At 44.1% G+C, this 18,027-nt stretch overlaps 1 protein-coding gene across 2 annotated transcripts; it reads right to left on the reverse strand.

Annotated features, from left to right (window-relative positions):
• Positions 1 to 2,309: 2,309 nt before the first annotated feature.
• LOC111945641 (RNA polymerase II elongation factor ELL2-like) lies at positions 2,310 to 16,144 on the reverse strand. Of its 2 annotated transcripts, none has more exons than XM_086867730.1 (11): positions 16,028 to 16,144; positions 15,178 to 15,362; positions 12,973 to 13,039; positions 11,471 to 11,712; positions 9,283 to 9,407; positions 8,777 to 8,867; positions 7,132 to 7,453; positions 5,084 to 5,150; positions 3,273 to 3,444; positions 2,795 to 2,839; positions 2,310 to 2,654 (listed from the first exon to the last, which is right to left on the reverse strand). In XM_086867730.1, exons 2-11 carry the CDS (start codon positions 15,304 to 15,306, stop codon positions 2,556 to 2,558), a joined length of 1,359 nt encoding a protein of 452 aa, XP_086723856.1. In that variant the 5' UTR covers positions 15,307 to 15,362; positions 16,028 to 16,144; the 3' UTR covers positions 2,310 to 2,555. The 2 variants fall into 2 exon arrangements, with proteins under 2 accessions (XP_086723856.1, XP_086723854.1); XM_086867728.1 differs by having other exon boundaries at positions 11,471 to 11,715; positions 16,028 to 16,143.
• Between the last annotated feature and the right edge of the window lie 1,883 nt (positions 16,145 to 18,027).

Consider the following 18,027-nt stretch of genomic DNA (forward strand, 5'->3'; position numbering starts at 1 on the left):
AAACCCCCCACCTTATATCGTGGTAGAAATTAAAAATCAGAAACCAATTTGTAAAATAAAGTTATTTAAGGAAGTGGTTTTGAACAAATGAAATGTTTCTGGAATGCTTCCACTGGTTCCAACACCTCCCAAACTGCCCTGGCACTGGCAGCATTGGGATCAAAGAAAGAGGTCAGTGGTGAATTTGTATGTGCCTGGACAGTACCTAGAGCATTTGAAATGATATCTTCAGGCTTAAGTTGAAGTAGATGCAACTCCTGAGTCCTTCATTCGAGATAACTCTCAAAATTAACTTTTAGAAAATAATGCTTTGAAAAACAGGTTACACCCCTCATTCTTGCAGTCCTAGATAGGTGTGTCCTTTTCCCAGAGTAGCACTAAGCTTTATAGAGACTGAGAAAAAAAGTTTTCAGCACTAGTAAAGTTTTCCACATGAAAGTCGGAAAACCTTGGTTATTGTCCTTAGGCCATGGTGTATTGGTTTTGAAAAAAAACCCACTAGAAAATAGGAAACAGAAAGTTAGAAAAATTGAGAAAAGTTCAAAAAATTAGGAAGTCAGAAAAGAAAATAGAAAGTTAGAATAAAGAATAACTATTTAAATAGGTATGTTCTGAAACATTTGTATGTTTTTCTTCTAGCGTACCTTGACTGAATGATGTATTTTTTAAATTGAATATGTAAAATTTTGATAAAAAGAAATAAAAAAAAAACCCACTTCTCTAATCAGTCTCACGTGATTACTTATGGATATATATTAGCATACTTGTTTGTTACACTGGAGATACTTTTTGTAGCTTCTTAGAATCATAGAACCATACTGCCTTGGGTAGTATGCTCCTACTTTGTTCCCCTTGCAGAGTTAGATCCAAGCTACACCAAATGCCCTGAGCTCATACAATCATTTTTAACAGGTATATAAAGCAGCTTTCCAGCAACTATCATTTACTGAATTGGTGTCATTCTAATTGTAAAATTCAGAAGGTCATTTTCCATATAAGACTGTCGCATTTTTTATTTCTTCCTGTTTGGAATAGAGCGTTTTTTTATTTCTCCTTTGGTTTTTAGGGATGTGGACAGAAATGACAGCCAGAAACACACAGGTCTAAGGAGTATGTGGACATTACACATCCTAAAGGCAGTTGACAGCAAGAGTGAAATGTGACCCAGAATAAGGATGTGCCTCTAAAACCTCTGTCTCAGCCCACACTCTCAACAGCAGCACTCTTGCATGCTCCGTCCACCAGCAGCAGTCCTCAAGTGCCCAAGGGAAGGCACCCCAGCAGAATTCACCCCGTGCTCCCCACGTCACCGTTCCTTGTGCTGCTGCACTGACGAGCTGTAGGAGCAGCCCCTGGCCCAGACAAAGCAAGACCCAAGTCTCAGGGTTTATAGAGGTGACATTTTCTTGAACTTCACTTGAACGGAAGGGCAACAATGGATCAGGTGTTCAATGACCAAACACCCCAAGATGTCTCACATACAGGAGGCTTAACATTGTTGGCATGCAGACAATTGAGGAATTGGTGAAATAGTCTCCAAGAAAGAAAGGGGCATTCACAGCCCCTTTGAATGTTCCCAGATATTGTCCTCCCTCAGTCAGTTTCATATTCTTCTCCAAAAGAAGGTTATGGCATTGCTGGACACACCTCTACCCTTTCAGCTGAAGAAATTAATGGCACGAGACTTAGGTAAAAGACAAGACTTCAAAATCCCTTTAGGTCTGTGTAGGAATCAATATCTGTGTCTCTCTAGAAAGACTGGTTGTGACCTATTATGTTGGATAAATCTACAAAACAGACAGAGTATTCATAGGGATACATTAAACTAATTTCTCTTTAAAACCCCATGAAGAGCCTTGCCTCCAACACTTCTCCTTGTGTTTTATGGAACACTTGCAAAAGATCTGGATATTCCTTGGCTCACTGACAAGATGAGGCCATGATCTCCAAGCAGTCCTGGCAGCTGCTTCAGCTGACAGCTTAGAGCAGCCCATAACACATTCCTCTGTAACCCTCCCAAACAAGCTGACTGGGGGAGGGGGTTGTCCAGACTCCTGCTCTTTGGACCACTTAAGGCAAAGAGTGTGCATTAAGGAGAACGGTTGGAAAACACCCCTATATGTATCATGAAGAATTTCCTTTTCCTCTAATATTTTCTTAAAATGTGGGCAACCTCATAGTAGAGGTACTGGGCCTCAACACTTTCCTGATAAATTTATTTCAGTGGACAAACCTACATCTTGGAGAAAATAATTGACCAGAAGAAAAATGCCTCTCCAATATGATACAAGTAACAATGAGAGAAGGAGTTGTCACAAGGGAAATTTCTTTATTCTTAAAGTTCAATACTATCATATTTGAAATTCTTAAACTTATTAAATTTCTTTGAACTAATCCTATATTTTTTGGAATTAACCTACTCTTTATTGCTAGCAGAACCTACTGTTCAACACTAATGTAAATAATCCTAAAAACCTAATCTTCTAGTTGTAATAAAAAATCCAGAGTTCATAGATATTTCTGGCTGAAGCAGTTGCCTGGTGCCAGGACTCCACTTAATGCTTGTCAAATTCAGATATGAGGCTCTGAATATGTGACAGCTTGTTGTGGAGGTACAGGCACCTGTTCTTCATTTCAAAGTAGCTGGGGCTACCCTATGAAGGAGAAATAAAAAAATAAAAAAAATAGGTCAGGCAAAGACTTCTGCAGAGTTTACAAGATGTGCTTTGCTTTAAAAAAGCCTTGAGCCAGACTCAGCAGTAACCACGCTCTGCAGATCTGGTGTCAAACATACCTGTTGTATCTGCTGATAATCTGCTAGGATTCGATGAAGCAGCATCTTCAAGAAAAAACACACAAAGAATGTTTCACTACCACCATAAAATACAAACTTTACTAAAGCACTACAAATGCATTCCGTTTGACTCCCGAGATTTTCTTCTCTGTGAGCCACCACTCTTCTGGGAGGTTTGCAACAACAAATCCCCAACTCCCAGTATCACCCAAGATCTGCAATTGAGCCTCTCAACAGGCACCAGAAGGAGCACATGCTCTAAGACTCTGCTTGGGACACCTCTCACCTTACGGTTTGTTCTCAGACAGCTCAAACAGGGTTTTATGGGCAGGGTCTTGTGAAAAATCTGACCCAGCCCAAGCAGTGTCTGAGCATATATGCCAATTCCTCAGTTTCCCTGCATCTCACTGAGCAGCTCCAGGGAATCCAAAGGACTGCTCTGATGAAGCACAGTCTTCATGGCTTTATCCTTCTCTACCTGATGGGCTTCAGAGCCTGTGGTCACAGACTTCCATTGTTCCTGAAGCTGTGTGAAGTGCTCTCTGATCTTGTCAATCCGAGTATATAAATTTTGGTATTCCTCATACTCTGCATTGAAGTCATCCTTGTAGCGCTGGCGTTGGTCCAAGGAGACTATGGCTACGTATTTTCTGATGGAAAAATCAGACTATTTTTCTAGGAGTGTACTCTAAGAGAATATTCTGATATGTTTCTATTCCAGAAAGCACACTTGTACTGTTACAACAAGCACATGGTGAATGTCAAACACAAACCACCAAACTCTCAGTCAGTCACTCTGGGACTCAATGATTCTACATACAAGCTGATGTACTTCAAGAGAATGAAGTCAGGTAGCTCTAAAAATCTGCCACATTTCTATGACACCTAGTAACTACTGTTTTATATTGTAGAGGTTCTCTTCATTAGCAAGAGGATCACATTTAGGAAACATCGGCACTGATTTCCAATGTCAAAGGACTAACAAACACAGCATCTTCAGGGAGAGAAGAAACATTGCCTAATTTTATCTTCTTTCTTTCTGGGTAGGAAAACTTTTTCATTTACATTTCTTTTTGAAAATCCATCTGCAATACTATTTTGGCAGGGACTGCATTTCTGATGAACTGGGTGCAGAGCTGGACTTTTGAGCTCCATTTTTGTCTGTCTAACAGCAAAGCAGAGTTAAGGATAAAATTTCATTTTTCTAGTGAGCAGCAGTTACATCACTGACCATTGAATTGAGGCACTTGTATCAGAGGCACAGAAACAAACTGCAGACTGGTCTGAAACCACAACTAAACCCCAAACCACATCAGCTCTTAAGGAGGGCAAAAGTCATTAATGCTTGAAGCCACTGATGGGAGTAAAGCCTTCTTCATTCCCTTCCCCCTCAAATCAACACAAGTGCAGTTCTATCAAACTCATGACACAAATCCAAGATGAAGTGGCAATGAGAATAATAGATATCACTTCAACACTGCCACACCAGTACTTCTGCTGCTCTGGCCCTGAAGACAGGCTTCTTTTTGGATGACAAGAACTCTTTCCTCATGGGAATGAATCCTTCAAAGCATCTGAGATTAATATTTACAAGCAGGAAATCTTTAACAACTTGAAATTCAGTACCAAGACAGACAACATATACGATTGATGCACCCCAGGCCAGCTGCACCTGACTGGTGTGCTGCATGGTTTTGAAAAGAGAACTGCAGAGGCCTTTCAACATTTTGGGAGGTAGCGGAGAAGCAATAGCCTGGACTACTGGCTTTTGCCCAGGGACATCTCCTAGCAAGAGCCCTACCACAGGCCTCCCTCAGCTGCTCCCCTGCAGGGCCCGCCTTGCCCTCAGCCTCCCCACGGAACATCCCTGGCTGTATCCAATATGAGCCAGGGCCCTGCCGCGCCTGCTCCAAAGGCCGCGGCTGCCCCAGAGCCCAAGGGCTGCAGGAGGCATGACTGCCCTTGCCAACATCACAGCTCTGACAGAAGCTGAGAGCAATTCCCACTGCTTTATACCACACACACACACACACACACACACACACTTCCCCCTCCCCTCCTGCACTGCAAATCCCATGACGGGATGCAGCACCACTGCTGCAGCTGGCCCTGGGCACCTGCACTGCAGCAAGGAAGGGCCTTTCCAGGCCTAACCCACCTCGGTGCTCATCTCAGCTCGGAGCCTTGGAGGCCCAGCCAAACCTTTCCCAACTTATCCTTTCCACACAGGAAACAGCTTGACACTGCACCCCACTGAGAGTGGCAAGAGTTAATGGCAATTTTACTCACCTCAAGTAGTCTGGCTGGTTGGCTGTTGCAGAGCATGTAGAGGCAATGGAAGTATCTTTTGTTTCGCCTGCAAAAAAGTAGGATCTTTATTATATAATCTTAAATATCCAAAAACACCCACTGTATTGGCTTGAACTAGTCCTTTTAGAGCTTCCTTCTCATAGCATTTCATGATAGGAGGGCACATGTGACCTTCTCCACAGTAGCCAGTCCCAGGGTTTAGAAAGAGGATGGCCACTTTGTTCTACAGGTTCTGCATTGCTACATGGTGTAGCAGAAGTATAAACAGAAGTGTCAAAGGGGTAATTAAACTGGACAGAAATAGCAATAGTCACAGTATGTTCAATACAGCTGGTAAGCTTTGGGGTGGGCATTTCATTTCCAAAAGTGCATTTGCTCTCATGGCTCAGTCCACACAAAAGCTTCAGCCTAAGCCCCAACTTGAAACACAGTACAGATTTTTCCAACAGCAGCCGGGCAGAATTTTCTAACTCGCTTCTGAAGAACAATGCTCACATCTTTAGAGACTCAAGCAGGAATCTTTCCAAAAGACATCCAAGGTTTGCAGCTACCATGTGTATGTGCTGAAAAGAAATGTGCTAAGACCGTCTCAAGGCACCTGTCTCTACAAGCACAGCACCACTTGCAAGAGCAGACATGCCTCCAGGCTAAAAAACCCTTGTCATTTGCAAGCTCAACCTCCAAAAGGGACAAGACATAGATTTAACAAAGCAACTGAACTCTGCCCTACTGGGTGTGTCCCTCTGATGACAAATCAAGTGCCCCTTGTGGATTTTCTGGTTAGTTTTTCAATGCTGTTTTCAGTCTGTACCATTTCTAGAGCTTTTGAAGAAAGAAATTCTGCAGCTAGGATGGAGAGGAGCTCCCAGGCCACTTCAAACTACAACTCCAGCAAACCACAGGCCAGGTTTTGTAGCTTCCATGGAGTTGCCATGGAAAGGCTGAGTTCAACAAACAATGATGAAATCATTGAGATGTTTACATGTTTCAGTAAACTAGTCTGCAGTAAATGTCTGACAGGTTTCTATCTCCAGCATGCAGACTTGAAAAGCTGCTGATGGAAAAAGTGGTGGCTCAATCAACTGTCTGAGTCAACTGTGTGTTTACTAGAAATCAAATGAAAAGAAAAAATCCAATCCCTGTGACTTTCTAGTGCCTGGCTCTTCCTTTTAACCACGTTCTCCCAACAGCAATCTATTGGACATTTCTTTCTTCTTGATTGGTTTTGCACTACAGAGGGAGAATTTCTAAAAATTAAGGTAGTTTTAGATAAGGTTGCAGCAGCACAGATTCTGGCCTTTGCTGCTGCTGTCTTTTAAACCAAGAGTTACAATGGAATGCAATGGCAGAAAAAAGAGTCTGAGTTTTTCATGACCATCAAGCAAGGAATAATGGTAGAGCAGAAATGTAGAGCAGTGCCTTCATGTATGCAGCCTTCAAAGCTGCCTTTTCAGCAGGTGCAAGAACACAATTATCTACTTGAGAACATTGTCCAAGAAGGATGCTCCCATAAGAGATAAGGCAGCACAAGGGGAATTTGAGAGAAGCACAGATGGAATGAAGGAAAGCACTAGCCTTGGCCTAACAGTGCTGAAGGTTTGCAATTAGGACACCAGACAAACATTCCACTGTGGGTAAGGGAATAAACACTTCCATCACTTCTAGCCCAAGGTGTGGGAACATCTGTGAGCACCCTGTGGATCCACTATAAAGGTGGTACTTCCAGAGCAACTTGGGAACCCCCACCACCAAGAAGACCAGAGGGAAGAAGGACCAATTGGACAACACAGAATCCAGGTGGTACTGATATCTTCCTACTTAATGTCTCTCTCTTCTCCCACCCTGCCTCTCTTCCCTAATTTCTTTTTATCTCCCCGGTTTGTATTAACTGTTAAATAACATTTTTACTATTGACACTGGAAAAGGGCTGCACTTGCACCTTAATTTGGGCAGAAGCTTCTCTTAATAACCAAATCTTTACACCACGGTTATCCACCCAGGGCTTAGGAAAGGCAGCGCATTAATACCTTCATCGAATTCCCAGGGACACAGCTGCTTCAGCCTCCCCAGTTGGTTTTTCTTTCCATTAGAATTGGGGATCTCCTCCTGCACCCCAGAACGCTCTGGGATGCTAGAACTCTGAAATCTGTCTTGTTCTTGCACCTCACAGGTGCAGGGGGAAACGGAGCCAACACTTGGAGACATGTTCAAAGTGGAAGTGGATGTGGAAGGCAGCAGCAAGGAAGAGAAGTGGCCATCAGCTGCTGGCTGGTTGTAACTGAGCTGGCGAGCAATTCTCCGCTTCTTGCTCATCACAGGACCGCTAAAGTCAGAAGCCAGAGGCCGTTTCTGCAACAATAACAAAAGAACTCATTCATCTATGTCGATATATTTATCTATCTAGATCAGGTTTCCCTCCCATTCTGAAAAAGTAGCATTTCTGAACTGGCAGTGCTTGAAAATACATCTTAAATGAAAACAGCATTGAAACCAGGAAATACTGCAGGTAAATACATTCTCTATCTCACTCCTACTTTCTCATCTTAAGACTTAGCATGTCCTTCTTCCAAGTTGTGGGAGAAAGACACTCCCTTCAGCAGCTCTATCAAAGGTTTCCCCACAGAGGGGGAGGTCTGGTCTGTTTTGCCTAGGTCTCAATTTCCACTAGTACACACCAGGAAGAGACTCAGCTTTTGCTGTCACACACCCACATGATTTACTAAAGAGGCACCTGACTGGCTTCAGGTTTTATGTGGTAAAGACGGGATTAATCTTCACTGCCACAATCTGTCAGTACAAGGTGGGATGGTAGTGAATTCTCATCAGGCTGAACAAAAACCTCAGTCACATGTAAGGAATTCCTGTGCTTTCAACAAGAGTGACCTTCACTCCAGCAGCCACCCCACACTTCACACTCAAAAGCTCATAGATGGGGATCTTGAAATTTTTATAAGAGAGTTTCACAAGTGGTGACTAAGGGGCCCTCACTTTTCCTCAGTGCCCTTCAATCATCTCTCAGCACCTCCCAAGGACCTTCTCAAAGGTGCTGGCTCCAAAGCCACAGCACACGGCCACAAGCTCCCCACTCCCACTGCAAACTTCAGGGCCGAGGATGGAGTAGAACAGGACAGCCATGCTGTGCCCAGGCAGAGTGAGACAGGAGAAAAATAAAGGCAGAGAAAAGAGAGACACAAGAGAGAATATCAAGGGTCTGGAGATCCTGCATTGGTCCTGACATGTGCATAGTCTGGAGCTGGAGTCAACAAAGAGAGTGAAAGAGAGAGAGGGGGGAAAGAGAGTGAGAGGGCCCCATCTGCTCCACCATGCTGCAGCCTCTCATGTACAGTAGATTTCTCACGTGCCTCTGTCATACATGCACAGCTAATCCTTTGAGCCCTTCTGCAGGGAATGAGTTGAGGGTGGAGACTGAGCTCAAGGCTCCAGGCAGAGCAACAAGTTGGCTCAGGACGCTGCTGCTCGAGCCCTGCAGGAGCCTCTCTTCTGATCACAACCTTCCTGTGCCAGCAGTCAGAATTACTGACTAACGTGCTTTGGCCTGGTCCTGCACATTCCCAGCACAGCTTTTACACCAGCAGCAAGTGTGTGAAAGCTATTTAGCAAGTGTGCTGCAACTTCATACACACTCCAGAATGTTAAAAATGCACAAACTACCTGAGCAGGCCTTGCTGAAGCATCTCTCTTAGAAGCTTCCAGAGATGGCTCTTGGCTGGTGCTGCTTGTGTTCTGAGATGGAGCTGTTTTTCTGGAAGGATGGTGCAAGAGTTCAGGCTACAAGCTCTAAATGGTCAACAGCCATAAGTCTTTCCTTGCCGGTAAATCTGACCTTCAGTGTCATTACTCAAGAAAACAGCATGAAGATGAGTTGAGGCAGCTTTAGGCTGGATGTCAGCAAAACATTCTTGCCCCAAAGGGTGCTTGAGCCCTGGAATAGGCTCCCCAGGGCACTGGTCAGTGCAGCAAGGCTTCAAGAAGTGTTTCAACAACACTCCTGGGCATATGGTGTGATTCTTGCAGTGTCCTGTGCAGGGCCAGGAGTTGGCCATTAGTTGGATCCCAATGGGTCCCTGCTACCTCAGCGTACTCTGAGAATCTAGGCTTCATTTCCTAGGGCCTTCTTCTGAAAAGACTCTTATCCTTCCCCTAAAGACTGAACTTACCTGGAAAGTATCAACTTCAAATTCTCTCTGTCTACATCAGTATAACCAGGCCAATTGTCCTGAATGCTTTCTAACAGATATTCCTTCAGACTGTAGGAATTATCCTTTAGATTCAGGTTGGCTACCTACAGGCAGACATTTAAGAGAACAACCATTCATGATGGGTGCTGTATGTAAACTAAAGCAATAGAATTGGTTCTCAACAATGATTTGTGAACACCCACTTCGAACTAAACAACATCTTTTGGTAGAGAGATGAATGATTCCCTTATTGCATGAGTTTTCAGCTATATTAAAGTGTCACCAAATAGAAACAACCACATAATTCTATTTCTATCTAGCAAGTGTTCCTTGGAAACCAACATGAAGTGCTACAAGACAGAACTGTGGTCAAGCCCAGAGTCCCTCTTCATGTGGCAGAGCCAGGGTTCATTCCAGCAAAGTGCTGCCATGAGAAGACCATGCACATGCCTTGCTGTATTCCTTTGAAAAGCAGCGAGCTTCATATCTTCCTCAAGACAACTACCAAGTCTACTCAAAAAGGTAAAATGCAGTAGTAAAACCTCAAGATCACTGATATCAAAAGGGCTGGTTTAGGCTTCACCACTTCACACCTGCTCAGAGTTCCATAGAAAAGCCCACAGGAAAGCTTGACCCCTACAACACACTGAATACATGATCAACACATCACCACCATCTGTAACAATTTACCCTTTTTTTCTCCTTGAAAACATGCTAAATATTGCTGATTTGGGTCAGTGATGATGTCTGTCTGTCAACAGCTTAAAGAAATGTAAAAGTAACAAAGCTACTTTGAATTAGGAATTCCTGTCTTAAAATCAGAACTAAGGTTGTGTTTGAAGGGAAGCAAGAGTGTGTGTACCACATCTCAGCCAGCTCAGGCTGCCCATTTTACATTTATACAAAAGAAACTCCCACTTGCTCTGCTATCTGGAAAAGCCTGAGCAAGGCATTTGAGTGTGCAGTGCTCACACAGCCCTTTCAGAATGCAAACCAGTACCTTGAGGCAGTTCACACCTCCTACAGGACATTACCTCCAAAGCAATCTTAAACATTGCAGTGGAACAGGAGAAAATGTTTTCACCCTCTACCTTCTAAGGAGCTGAGCTGTGAAATTTTTCTAATCTATTTGAAATCTAAATGGGCTTCCTCACTTGGCATGGTAGAATATGGCTCTCATGAAATTGTCAATTTGTGTCTTCAGCAGGCAAAAACCCTGCCACTGCCCTGAGCAACCACAGCAACAAACTTCAGAATGTCAAGGAATGAAATCCTTCTATCAAGTTCTTAAAAAGTCCCTGTGTGATCAACTGAAACTCTGTCCATGCTGAATTTTCCTGCCTTGACTATGTTCGAAACAATTTTTCCTACCTAAAACAGAAATATTCCTACTTGACATTTAGCCTAAGGGAACAGGGAATATTTAAAACAGAAGGACAAAACCACTGCATCTTTCCATGGGTGTGCATCTTCTAACTGGTTATCCTAAAGAAATATCAGTAGAAGATAGAGCAGCACTGGAGAAGGCATTGAATAACATTGTTCCAAGCAAGATGAAGACTCAATCTACACGACAGGAAAGAAACCCTGTGCTCAAATTTAGGCTACCACCTTTATCATGGAGCTTTTGCTTGGAACACCTTTTCCTGGCAGGCAATCCTCACAGATCCCAGCAGAAGCCAAGTACCATTGAGAGGTCACCAAGTCTGTTAAAAGGAAATGCTGCCCTGTGCACTTTCCAAACGTCTCTCCTCTCAAACTTATCCTAGGAAATTTTAGGTACCACTACAAACCACTTCATAAAATCAAGGAACCCCTGTGAAGTTACTGCATGAAACAGTTCAACAGTGCTAGGAAAAGAGAGAGGATTAAAAGAGGCATGAGCAGCAACAACCCTACAAAGCGTTACTCATTGCCAGCTATTCTAGCAAAACACCAAGACCTCAAATATTTTGAAGTTTTCTTTCCTTTTCCTCACATGGACTTGCAGCTTGAGGCATCTGGACTATGTTGATGGACAAACTGAACTTAGGTGTATGGAGCATTCTATAAGCCACTGCTTAGTTTCTAATTTCTAATTGAAAGAGGGCTGATAGGAACAAGTGAAAATGAGGAAGAAGAGAGTAGTACTGTGGAAAAATTGCTGTCACAAACTCCACAATCTCACCTGATGGAGGATCTTTCCAAGGGTACCCTTATCCTTTTCCTTGATTCCATCTCTCTGCAAGCGAGCAAGTAACTCTGGCTTCTTGTAAGCCCTCAGAGCAAGTAAGTGAATCACCCTGTCCTTGTAGGGTCGGTGATAAACAGCAGTGCAAGGATTTTGTTCACTGTCTGCAGGCTTCATGGGCTTTGCTTTTTTTCCCTCTGGTTCAGGACATGAAGCGCTCGGTTCAGCTCTTTTGACATCTGCTTGTTTTCCCAAAGGAAAGGAAAAGAGATAAAGAAGTGTGAAATGGGAGGTTGGGAGAAGTCAAGAAACTTGATTTCAAAGGATGATGCAATTCTTGGGGACAGAGCTGGACTTAAATATCCACGTGGATCCCTTCCAACACAGCGCATTCTCTGATTCTGTGACAAATCCCACTCCCTAACTGATACCGCATGGAGCATGCTGCAGAGGTACCCTGTAGCCTACCAGCAACCAGATCTGTCTCACCTGTGTTTCCCAGTGCCAGCCCAAAGCAAAAGTGGCCCCAAGTTCCATGATTGTCCCACCACTGCCAGTCCTCAGACCCCAGTCACTAAATGTTAAATATGCCCTTAGGATCTATGTAAATCACCACCAAGAATCACACAAATCATCATTCACATGTGAAACGGAACATCCCCAATGAGAAATTGGCAAGGTGAATTTTGTCTCTCCAAAAAGCCAGGATGATGCTGCCATAAAATGCTCTAGACTGAGCTAAAGCAGGGCAAGAGCTGCCCTTCCAGTGGCAGGCATGTCCCTGCAGGCAGGGGACTGCAGCCACAGCCAGGTGAGAGCTCCTTTTTCTCAGGGCAGCTGGCTGTACCTGGCTCAGCTCACTGCTGCAGGCAGCACCACGGAGTGCCTGCAATGGCAATGTCCACCTTGTGTGTGCCTGGAGCCAGGCTCCTTGGGGAAACAACACTCACAACAGATAAAAAACAAACGACACCACCTAAGCACATTGGAGTGTTTTCTTTGTGGGAAATGACAAAATCCATGGGGAAGATGACATCATGACTTTCCTTTTACTTGCCTTGAAAAGAACCCAAGAGGGTATTGTGGCAACAGTCACCTAATAATGACCAAGACAAAAAATGAAATCAAGCAAAGTTTTGCATATTGACCTGATGAAATTCTCTATGCAACTTCCTCAAAGTCATTTTCTTTCAATTTCCACTTAAGGTGAATGGTTTAGCCCAATGTGCTTGCAGTGGTGCAACCCTTGACTTCAATGCTCAAAATTCCAAGCCGTCAATCAGCATGGGAACAAGGAAGAACAAGCAGGCTTCCTCAGGGGAAAACAGGCCAATGGCTGAATGCCATTGTGACAAGGGATTGCAAAGCTGACCTAAGAGCAAAGCACTCGTAGTTGAGATTTCTGAACACACCCCCTTGTCTCAAGAATATGCTGCAAAAATGAGTTACCATGTTTCAAGTCTTACAGACATGGAGCAAAATATGAAAAGCAACCATACCTCCAAGTGGGTTAGACAATTTGACAACCTGCGCACTTCCAGTGTGTGACGCCTCCCCGGTATTTGGCTAAAAGGAAAAAGAAATCTTCTGTAAAACATTCAGCCCGCACTCCATTCTTGCTGACTAAGCAGGTCCCTAATTTTAAACAAGAGCTGAATTTGGAAAGGTTTGCTCTCCTATCAACTACAAAGGGCTGCTTTGACACAATTCTCCCTCTGAAAGCAGCCGGCTACAAAACTGCCCTGAGAGAGCGACCGTCACTTAGCCTCTAATGCAGCCAAGCATTCAAGTACCAAGTCATCCTTTCCCAGTTGCTGGAATTGATGGGCACCAGCTTCCCTTGAAATCAAGTGCCTGAGTGTAATTGAACCGGCCAGCACTCAGCTAACAAACGTGGCAAGAGTGGTTCACAGAAAGATCACAAAGTTGGGGCAGGACCCCACACTGGGATTTATTTGGAACTTAGGAAACCCATTCTGGAGTCAGCTCCAAGAACAACTTCAACTGCAAAATATCAACTTCATTTGTAAAAGGCATGGAAACCCTTGCTCGTTTCCTCAGCTCAAGATGCAATTATTTGCATAGATGTTAAAATGGAAACAGTTCAATTTCCTAAGTTAGTCAGATGTGACAAAATTTGGCTTGCTTGGCTTGAACTCATCACTTAGTCCTGAATGTGCTGCTTAAAAATCACTAAAATGTCTTTTAGCATAATCATATTTTTTAACAAAAACACCTGACTGCCATGCAAGGGCTTCATTCTGAAGGCAAAACTGGCTGTCAGTGAAGCTGAAAAGCTGCTCATCTGAAATTGGCCTGAACTTTTCAAGAAATAGGAGGATCACTTGCAAACATCTGTGAAAGCAATATTCAGCAGTCTTTTAGAAATCCTTCTACATTTTGCTTGTGAGACTGTTCATCCTTCATCCATGTCACTTGCACAAAGTGTTGCCTCAACACAATTCCATTAATATTTCTGTTTCATTCATCACTACTGGCAGAGCTTGGGACAGGGAGAGGACATGAAGGGGAACAGGGAGTCACCTGAACTTCGCATCCTTTTACATCAGCTTAACAAAGGACTATGCTCTAAGAGCATCTGTGCATTTTATAGAAGAAGGGAAACCAATTGTGTAAGTGACCAAAACGTAAGCCTGCATTACTTATGCAGTTGTTCATTGTTTGTTTAGCCTGCATTTTTTCCTACCTAATAATTTTAATTAACTTTGTAAGTAATTGTTTAATTAATCATAAGCAGTATATTAATCATAAGCACTCTATCAGTCTTAAGCACTGTCATTTCCCACTTTAGAGAGCAGGTAGCTAAGAATCTTTTGGCAGTCAACTGTCACAACTGGATTGTTAGATCACCAGAAGTTGTCGTTTTCCAAAACTAACCCTGATAAGCTTCAATGAACAAAGCCTGAGGTATAAAAGGCTGGACACCTGGAATCTACACTTCATAGCCCTCCAAGAACATGTTGGAGTAACCAGGAGACAAACACTAATAAAAACATTTCTGCCTCAGAGCTCAAAACAACTCGTCTGGGAAAAAGTTAATCAACAGTCTGAAAAATATGGGCTAATTGAAATGAGAAAGGTGACACCAATATCCGAGCCAATACAATAGAAAAGTAGTTAATGAGAAGAATGATGTCATTTAGAAGCCATGAACAGTAATTTCTTGGTTTGATAAAAAGGTATGAATAAGTGGAAAAGCTTTGGAAGTGGCATGCATGTGGCAGAAGTTCTCCACTATGCACCAGAGCCAGGAATAAAGTAATGGCTACTCCTAATATCAAAAAAAATTCCTGTTCAAGGGCTTCATTTATCCTTACATTTTCAGTGACCCCATTAAAAACATGGGACAATGAGAAATCCATGCATTTGGACCAAAAGCCATGCCCAGAGCATGAGGTTACTGAATGTCACAGCATGGGGTACTTCCAGCTTCCACTGGTACCTCCTCCGTGTCATCCTTGAGAGCCACTTCCATCAGGGAACCTGTGACTTCCACTGGCACCTCCTGGGTGTCATCCCTGTGAATCGCCTCCAGCGGGGCGGCTGCCTCAAAGGGGCCCTTGGAGCACCAGTGGGGCCCCAGCCCTGCACAGCAGGACCCGCAGGGTCAGCAGCCCCTGACACCAAAACCACGGCCAAGCCCCCACGGTGTCAACGCCCAGAGCCCGACAGCCACCCCTCACCTGTTGGTCCTGGGACCTCTGGGTCACCCTGACGGGCATGGCAGTGGTGCTGGGGGCCCTGCGGGGCGCAGTGTGGATTAGAGCCCTGTGGAACATGGTGGATCGTGCCCAGGCTCTCTGCTCGGCCATCCGGCTCTGCCTTGGCTGCTCCCGCTCCCACACAGCCACTGCTTCTGTCACAAAATCTGGGAAATGTAAACTTGATGTTAGGAAAAGGTGTTCTTTGCTCTTTGGCCTTTATGGCTTCCAAGACTCATCAACAAGAAGGGAGATTATTTCCATGAAACACAAAGTAGCCAACAAGCTCTAAGTGATGGCCAGGTGTTGGAAAGGCAAATTACTTCTTGGCTGAATTGCCTTTTGAAGGTGTAGGGCTTGACAGGCAAGAGTTATCTCCGACCTAGGGGAGCTTAGCAAGGCTTGGGAAGAAGTTTGTACCACTGATGGTGGACACAAAGAATGCAGAATTTATGGGCACAAGGACATTTGACAGAACCCCCAAGACTAGGAGCCAACTACTAAAGCCAAAGCAGCAACTGTGCTGAATCTACTCCAGCGGCGTAAAAGGGAATTTCCGGCAGGGCAAACCATGGCCACTCACTCCAGAAAGCTCTCACAAAGAACATAGAGACAGAACATGCAGACTAATTAGCATGAGAAGTGACAGGATCATAATCTAATAGTAGAGGGAATAGTGATTATGAGAAGAACTAGGTAACTTGGAGACAAAGAACACTAATTACTTTAGTTGATGAAAGGTCTAAATACTAAAACATTCTGATTCCTGTGGTAGTGGCTTTGTGGATTGACCACTGAGCCCCACTTTCTGCACAGAACTGTAAAGAATTACCTCCACTCAGTGCGTGGATTGGCCTCTTGATCACCTTGTGCTAGAACCAAGGAATTTGGAGCAACACTCCCTAGCACTGTGACACCTCCACTCTCGCTGCAGCCACGGAAGGGTCTGAGCGGGCCTGCTGTGTGCCGGTGACAATGGCCACGTGTCCTTGGAAACGGGGAGTTCCATGTTCCAGGCTGGGTGGGATGTCACTGAGGAGCGGGATGTGACACGCTTGGGGCAGAGGGAATTCCAAATGGGCAAATGTGGGGAATTCCCAGCCCTGTCCCATGAATGACTCAGCTGGTTTCCAAGTGCAGAAAGGGGTGCTCCAACCATCCCAGTTGCTGCAGCTGTGCAAACCAGGGCTAACAGAGTGTTTCTGCACAAAAGTGTTGTACTTGGCTGTCTCCAAGGTGAAGGAGCAGCTTAACACCTCTAAGCAGGGCAGCAAGGTGCAGCCCTCCCAGCACTGGTCAGTCCTGCCATAGGCCGGTCAGTCTGTGAGCCTTTGAGCACGTACACGGTCACTCAAATATCATCTCCTTGACAAAAACCCCCAGAGCCTTCCTCATCCCAGCCTCCTAAAAGAAAGCAAGCCAGCAGCACACCCAGGCCCCCACGTGCCCTGCAGGAGGAGCTGACATGGAAGAGCCTGCACTGATCCTGAACACAATTACAGGCTGATAGGTGTGCTGACTACTGGTGGCCATTGAAGTTACTGACACATCTGGAAAATATTTTACACTGTGTTTATATTTGCATTTTCCCCATACACAAGCTTATTCCTGATTTAAACCATGCACCAAAACCCTTGTCTTGTCATTACAGGGGGAGGGAACAAAAGCATGTAATTGAAAATGTGTCCTGTATTACAGTAAATAATACTGTATTATTTATCCTGTCCTGTATACAGGATAAAATTATCCTGTATATACCAAGAAATCTTGTCTTTCCTTTTTTTGTGTGTGTGTTTTTCTACAAGACCATGTCCATATCTGTGCATGTCTGGTCTCCTGGCTTCCACACACACAAGAACAGGGTAGTTTGAGGAACAGAAAGGAAGAAAGCAAATTGTCCAACACCAGATCTAGAAAAGAACTGTGTCCTTTTTTGTGATTGACTGCATGGTCTTGATTATGGATCCCCAATTACAGACTATTGGAAAAGCCTTTGTATGAAACATCAAAGGAAATCAAGGAGGTGTTACACTGGACTCCTGAATGTCCAACAGGCTCTTCATATCTTAAATTTCATGACTTCTGCTCTGGGGTTACCAGAATTGACTGAGCTCTTGGCACTCTTCATACATGACTGCCTTCACCTTGCACAGTAGATCCATTTTTAGCTCAAAGACTAGAAATGCAGGAAAGAACCAGTGGAAAGGAGCATATTTCTCAAAAAAGAACTGAATAATGTACTTGAGGGATGGCCTGTGTGCATCAAAGTAGGAGGGCCCATGGTCCTGACTGATTGAATAGGTCTGAAAATTAATGGGGAAATAAATGTCAATTTCTGTCCTGCATCTGCTTGTGTCTAGTTTAGAGCAAAAAGGAGGTCACTGGTTATCCCTGAGCAGAATCTTAAAGTAACAGGCAGTACTCCTGGAACTAAAGACATGGCACTAAAGACACCTACTGCCGTGAATCCTACTAAGTTTCTCGATCCTTCTACAGGGAATCAGGATCTCCAATCAAATAGGGAAAGCATTGGGAGTGTCCAGTTCCCTGCTAAAGTACCAATAATGCACTGCAAAGCTCACCAGTTCAGCCAAACACCAGCCAGCATCAGCAACTGAGTAGGAGACAAAACTGCTAGAGAGGTGGCAGAACAAAGCAATTTTTCCCTAAGTTGTGAACCTTTCCAAACCAGTCACAAAACACCATGATGCAGATAATCAATTGGCAAAAGCTTTTAATGCCTGATTGAATCCTGAAGGGTGGTGGGTAGCAAGAAACCAACAAGTTAGAGTGCCACAAGCAATGAGATAAATTGTAGAAGATAAACATAAA

The sequence above is a fragment of the Cyanistes caeruleus genome, chromosome Z (genome assembly GCF_971803275.1).
Source record: "Cyanistes caeruleus chromosome Z, bCyaCae1.hap1.1, whole genome shotgun sequence".
NCBI classification, from domain to species: Eukaryota; Metazoa; Chordata; class Aves; order Passeriformes; family Paridae; genus Cyanistes; species Cyanistes caeruleus.